The sequence below is a fragment of the Lygodium microphyllum genome, chromosome 9, assembly GCF_053477565.2.
Source record: "Lygodium microphyllum isolate KBCC chromosome 9, Lygodium_microphyllum_v1.1.10, whole genome shotgun sequence".
NCBI classification, from domain to species: Eukaryota; Viridiplantae; Streptophyta; class Polypodiopsida; order Schizaeales; family Lygodiaceae; genus Lygodium; species Lygodium microphyllum.
The window spans coordinates 99,191,874-99,198,444 of NC_141143.1; the positions used below are offsets into that span (position 1 = coordinate 99,191,874).

Below are 6,571 nucleotides of genomic sequence, written 5' to 3' on the forward strand. Positions count from 1 at the left end.
GGGGTTGAATGCAAAGAGAAAAACAAACACTTTTTGGAAGCGATGTGCTTTCAAGCTCCACTGTCAAAATACCATGTTTCCTACATTTCAACAGCATTAAATGTTGAATCAGTTATTGAAGAATCAAAAGTGCAAGTCAAAAATGCATAGTCCTCCACAAAGTTGGTTATAGTACTACCATAAGTAGATTTTCCGGCTGATGTCTGTTGGACAACCAAACCAGAGCCCTTTTTCTTCTCTTTGGCTAATCTCTTATGGCATTTATTAATATAGTAACCTGGATTTTTGTAATAATGAGTCTTGGACATCTGTATTTGATGGTTGTCCAGCATCACCCATTTGCTCATTTTTTACATTTTGCTTGACTTTTCCTTTGCCTTTGAACTTGGAAAGCATAGCCACATCTCCTAAACGCAATGCAACATTCTTCCGAGTCTATTTCTCTTGCAACAAGAGGCCTTCCAACTCCACAAATGTAAGGGGCTGTTATTCCCCCCCCTCAAAGACAACGTCAAAGAGGTGTGGAAACCAAGATATAACTCTAGAAGAGAGTTCAATGTGATGTTTACAAACTCAGTATCGTGAATGATTTCATCCATATTGAGCAACTACTCATGCAAATCGTGTATGTGAGTAAGGTGATTTATCGTGCTATCACCCTTATCCGTGTTCACATTGGTCAACTCTCTGTGGAGATAAGATATTATGGCCTCGTTACGTGTTGCAAACATACGCTCAAGTACATCCCATGCTGATTTTGAGGTCTTACAAGACCAGATGTGTGGAATGATCGATCTTTTCACTGACAAGACAATCAAAGAAAGTGCATGTGCATCTTTTGAGTCCCATGTCCTCTGATCCTCAATTGGAGAGGGAAGAGGGGCAACAGTACTAGCAGCATGTCCTCTAAACACAATATTAGTCAGTTTGGGAATCTCCCAATTCCCATTTTTTGAATACTAAAAAGGTGGCACTCGGATAACATACCCATAAGTTTCTCAAAACTATATGATGTGACCTATCATTGGAAAGCGCTTGAAAAATGGAATCTACTGAGCTATAGAACGCTCGATTTGGAGTTATAGTGTTCAAGTTATGACAAATCCAAAGATTTGACCACGTGTCCCAAACTTATGAGAAATTTTCATATTCCCTAATATGGTGTTTCTAGTGTTATGTTGAGGTGTTTGAGGTGCAAGACCCCCTGGTTCGTTGCAAATCACCTATAACATAGTCCAAGTCCTTTACTACTAGAAGGTTGCACACCATAAAACTCCACAACGGGTAGTTTGATCCATCAAGTTTGTCCTACTGAGTGAGGGCACTTAAGGATGTTGCTCTAATCCTTAGTCCCCTGACGTGCCATGTTGTCAGTTAATGGACAAAAATCTACATCCAAATAATTCTTTGCTAAAGTATAGATTGCTAAAGTAATTCTTGCTCGATTTACAATCCCATACGCGAATCTTCTTTGGGAATGTAAATCGAGCAAGAGTCCCAAAATTTTTAGCAAAAATATCAAAGTTGTAAAATTTCTTCGAATTGGTTATTAATTTAAACTCCGAGAGCAAAATTTGACAAAAGCCCCAAATTTTAGGCAACAGGAGCTGAGATTTGAAAAGAGATTGCCAAAATGGATGGAAATTTGTAAAATTTTCAAAAAAAACCCAAATTTGAAATTTAGGATTTCTGCACTTTTTAGGGTTTGCAAAAAATTACAAGCAAGACAGAATATAACAGGCAAAGGTGAAAAAATAAGAAGCAGAGCTGAAAATAACAGCTCCTCCAACTGCATGTGAGGGCTACGTAGGGGACTGCACGTAGGGCTGCACGCAAGTTGAAAACGGCAACAGCTCGTCCTTCTCTTTCTCCAACAAAAAGCTGGCTAATAGCAACAAGACCTTAGGCGGAGCAACACCGGCTGACAATGGCTGAACTAAATCCGCATCTAGAATCTGCTTTAATACCAAATGTTGAAAAATTGCAGCCAACTATGGAGAGAAAAAAGAGACAATGAGTGTGTTGAAGCAAAAGAGTAGAGTGTACTTGCGAAACTAAAAGAATGAGAATGAAAGGTACAAGATAGGTCTAAGATAGACCTAGCTCTAACTCAACTAGAGTTAACTGACTCGAACTCTCTAAGAGTGGTGACACAACTTATAACTTTAGTTGTGTTCACACTAAGAACTGAAAAATAACTAAAGACTAAATGTTGAGCACTACCCATAGAATTGGCAAATTCTAACAAGTTTGTGATATCACTTTCATCTTCAAATGTCAATTTGTTGAATAGTGGCTTTTGTAATATATATGTCCCATCCAAAATGAGATCTTCTTGCCTCTGGCAAAACCTTTGTTTAGAAAAGCCACATTGAGATAAAAAGAGGCATCCCCCTCTGCATTGAAGCTACATAACATAGTTAATTATTCTTTCATGATTTTTGTGTGTTTATTCCATCTCATTAAGTTTTACACCAAAACTTGCCTAAATCCTTTACACTTGCAGAAACTTGATGAACATTTATAGATGCTTCATAACATGTCTTTTTGATGTCTTTATACTGGGTCAAGAAGACACTTTCAAAACCAAATCTACATGTGGCACAAAGCCGTCATCTTTCATTTGTGCATTCAAAACTTCAAGAACTTCCAATAAATTTTTGCTTGCATTGACACCCACAACAAAATCATGCAGCTTTTTGTTCAGCTCAATTGACACACTACCAGCCTTTTTCTTCATCCCTGCAAACCTCCGTAAATCTTCTAGTCTGTGTGCATCAGAAAGCCTACCAGCTGCAGCATATATATCTGCCATCAACAAATACACAGACGCATCTTCCTGATTCATTTCCATGAGTTGCTGAAAGTATCTCTGTCCAAGTTCCATTTTCCCATAAGTTTTACATGCACTAAGCAAAATCTTCAAGGGAATGCTGGATGGACAATACTGTACCACTGTTAAAAATCTCTCTCCTTCATAAACGTGTCCTGACCTTCCAAACAGGTCAATCATGCAAGCATAATGGTCTAACCTTGGTTCAATTTCATGTTCTCTCATCGCCCTAAAATAATCCTGGCCCTTGGGTACCAAGCTTGCATGGCTGCATGCAGCAAGAAGAGAGGTAAAAGTGATTGTATCTGGCTTCACACCCTGCTCTTGCATTTCCTCAAAACAATTTGCAGCCATGATAACCTCATGGTTCTCAGCATACACCTTAATCATTGCATTCCATGATACTACATCTCGAACTAGTAGCTTGTCAAACACTCGACGCCCTTCTGCAACTGACCCACATTTACCATACATATCCACCAGCATATTGCCCACCACAAGCTCTTGTTCTAAGCCTAATTTGCTTGTTACAGAATGTAATTCTCGGCCAGTTTCTAAGGCCCCTAAGGAGGCACAAGACTTCAAGCAGAGAACAGACATAACAGCATCCACAGACACACCTTCCCTTTCCATGCTGTGGAAACAGTCCAGAACTTTTTCATCAAGTCCATGTTCAGCATGTGCTGCAATCAGTGCATTCCAGGTGACTTTATCTCGAACACAGAGCTTATTAAATACTTGGTGGGCCTCTGCAAGCAAGCCACATTTGCCATACATGTCCACGAGTGTGTTGACGACATAAAGTTCTCTTTCATATCCCATTTTTACAGTTTCTGTATGTATCTGTTGGCCTGTCTCAACGGCCTTCAGGATGCCACATGCTTTCAAGCTACATGCAAAGGTAACAGAAACAGGTGTTATGCCCTCAAGCTGCATCTGTCTGAAAATGTTCAACACTTCTTCCACAGGTCCATGTTCAGAAAATGCTGATATGAGTGTGTTCCATGATATTGCATCTCTAGCCGGCAGTTGATCAAGCACATGGTGCGCTTCTGCAAGAGAGCAACATTTGCCATACATATCCACCATTGCATTACCTACATTGGGCTCTGCTTCTAGCCCCATTTTAATTATGTCAGCATGTATACATTGGCCTGTTTCTAAAGCGCCTAGAGTAGCACAAGCTTTCAAACTGCAAACAAAGGTAACAGAATCAGGAGATATGCCCTCCTGCAGCATTTGTGGAAGACATTCTCCAGCTTCTCCATTAAACCCCTGTTCGGTATACCCTGTCATTGCTGCAGACCAGGACACTGCATTTCGAGATAGTAGGCTATCAAATACTTGGTTTGCTTCTGCAACAGAACTGCATTTAGTGTACATACGCACTAGTGTAGTGCCCACTTGAAGCACTCTTTCCAGTCCCCTTTTGACTATATCAGCATGAATTGTTTGCCCTTTTTCTAAAGCTCCTCTTGCACCACTAGCTTTCAATCCATGAATAAATGTAACTTCACTAGGCGATGTGCCTTCCTCCAGCATTTGTTGGTAACACACCCAAGCTTCCTCATCATGCCCATGTTCAATATATCCTGCAATCAGGGCATTCCATGAGACTACACTTCTGACTTGAAGATCATGAAACACTTGTTGGGCTTCAGTAAGGGACCTGCATTTTATGTACATATCCACCAGTGTGCTACCCAGATAAAGTTGTTTCTCCAGTCCTCTTTTGGTTATTTCATGATGTAGTTCCTGGCCTACTTCCAAAGTGTCTATGGTGCAACAAGCCTTCAAGGTGCAAAGAAATGTTACGGAATCAGGAGCAACACCTTCAGACTGCATTTGACGTAAGCAGCTGGCCGCTTCCTCACAGAGCCCCTGTTCAGCAAACCCAGCAATTATTGCAGCCCATGTGACTACATCCCTACCTGGCAACCTATCAAATACTTGGCATGCTTCTGGCAGCAAGCCATATTTGGCATACATGTCCAATATTGTACTGCCCATCTGAAGCTCTTTATCAAGCCCCCTTTTGATAACCTCAGCATGCATTGCTTGACCCCTACTAATATCTTCCAATCTGGTGCATGCATTGAGCAAGGCCAAATAAGTGTACCTGCTAGGCTGAACAGATGTTTCCTGTTGCATCCTATGGTAGATATGCAAAGCGCGTTGTGGTGCTCCATTGTCGATGTATCCTGAGATAAGGGAAGTCCAAGAATGCTCGTTAACATGGGTAAGCTTGTCAAACACATGCTGTGCATCATGCAAGGCCCCGCATTCGACGAGCATGGGGACGAGGAAATTGCCGAGTACGGGATGGCATTCGAGGTGGCCCTGCTGCAAGTAGGCGAGCAAGCGCCTGCCGTACTGCAGGTTCTTCGTGTGTCTGCATTTCTGGAGGATTTCCACCAAGTTCTCTTCAACAGCCGCAGGCAGCCCCGCCTGCATTCCAAGGCTAAGGGGTCATCCGCGGTTGACATCAGGGTGTCTGTATGTGACTCCTCGGTGAGAAAAACGAAGGATCGGATCAGCACATATGGTCCGGCTGCTCCTGGGCCATTAGGGTACAGGATGCAGATTCATAACAATACTGCTGCCATGGATGCTGCTGCTGCTGCATCATTAGGGTCAAGGGGCCTAATTCATAGCAATTCTTCTGCCATGGATGCTGCTGCTGCATCATTAGGGTAAAGGGGCTTATGTCGAGGCTCCCTTGTGAGATCTCTCTACTGTTGCCAGAGTATCTTCTGAAATAATAGACTCCCATGCATAACTCTCTGCAAAGTATTTTCTCAAAGGGCAAGACTGTAGCACGCCTTATAAGGTAGACGTCAAACCTTCAAACTTTACTTACAAGATTTACCACCTTCACAAAATTTATAGTGTAAAATCTCTCACATTTTTTATCATGGCAAACATATGCAATCTAATTCCAAAATTTTAAGTTAAAGGTCATTTATATATGCTACCTTGACTATTTTTCGTGAACACATCTCACCTACATATGGGCGAATCAATAGCACTTGACCCATGTAGTTGCCACTATTCCGGCCCCTTCCTTTATATATGCTACCTAGACTATTTTTCGTGAACACATCTCACCTACATATGGGCGAATCAATAGCACTTGACCCATGTAGTTGCCACTATTCCGGCCCCTTCCTTGGGACTTGGATACACAAACAAGTTCTTTTTATCAAAAACGAGTGCAATGGTGGGCATGTAAATTTACTTTGAGTAGGTCAAGACCCAACAGCTCAAGTGGTAATGAGATAGCACGATAAAACCAAGTTGGCAGGTCTTGGTGCAGAAATCTCGGATTAAGCCACTTCGGTTGAGCGGGGAGCAGCCTGAAACTATGGACAATGACGACTGGCTTGAACTTGATGAGGTATGCAAGTCCACGATTGTATTGTCTCTCACTGAATAGGTACATTATAATGTATTTGAGGAAGCACAGAGTGCATGGGATCTATGGAATAAGATCAAGAATCTTTATGATAAGAAAAGTACAGCGAGTCAGATGTACTAGTTGAAGCAGCTTATGGATCTGCGTATGAAGGATAATGCGACTATGTCTGCTCACTTGAGCCAGTTCCATGCTATACTGAAGAACCTGACTTCGCAGGATATCACCTTTGGAGAGGAAGTAAATCCTCTTTTCTTGCTTGGGACTCTGAATGAGTCATGGGATGTATTCCGCACTGCTCTATGTGCCTCTAGTGCTACTCT

The 6,571-nt window shown here is 41.8% G+C and overlaps 1 protein-coding gene across 1 annotated transcript; it reads right to left on the bottom strand.

Moving 5' to 3' along the window:
• Positions 1-2,047: 2,047 nt before the first annotated feature.
• Positions 2,048-5,632, bottom strand: LOC148031349 (pentatricopeptide repeat-containing protein At2g33680-like). Its single transcript, XM_087684878.1, has one exon. It carries the CDS (start codon positions 5,285-5,287, stop codon positions 2,567-2,569), a length of 2,721 nt encoding a protein of 906 aa, XP_087541004.1. The 5' UTR covers positions 5,288-5,632; the 3' UTR covers positions 2,048-2,566.
• Positions 5,633-6,571: the final 939 nt, after the last annotated feature.

What these genes read in the sequence shown, in the direction of transcription:
- LOC148031349 (XM_087684878.1), bottom strand. Translation starts at nt 5,287, where the DNA reads ATGCAGGCGGGGCTGCCTGCGGCTGTTGAAGAGAACTTGGTGGAAATC.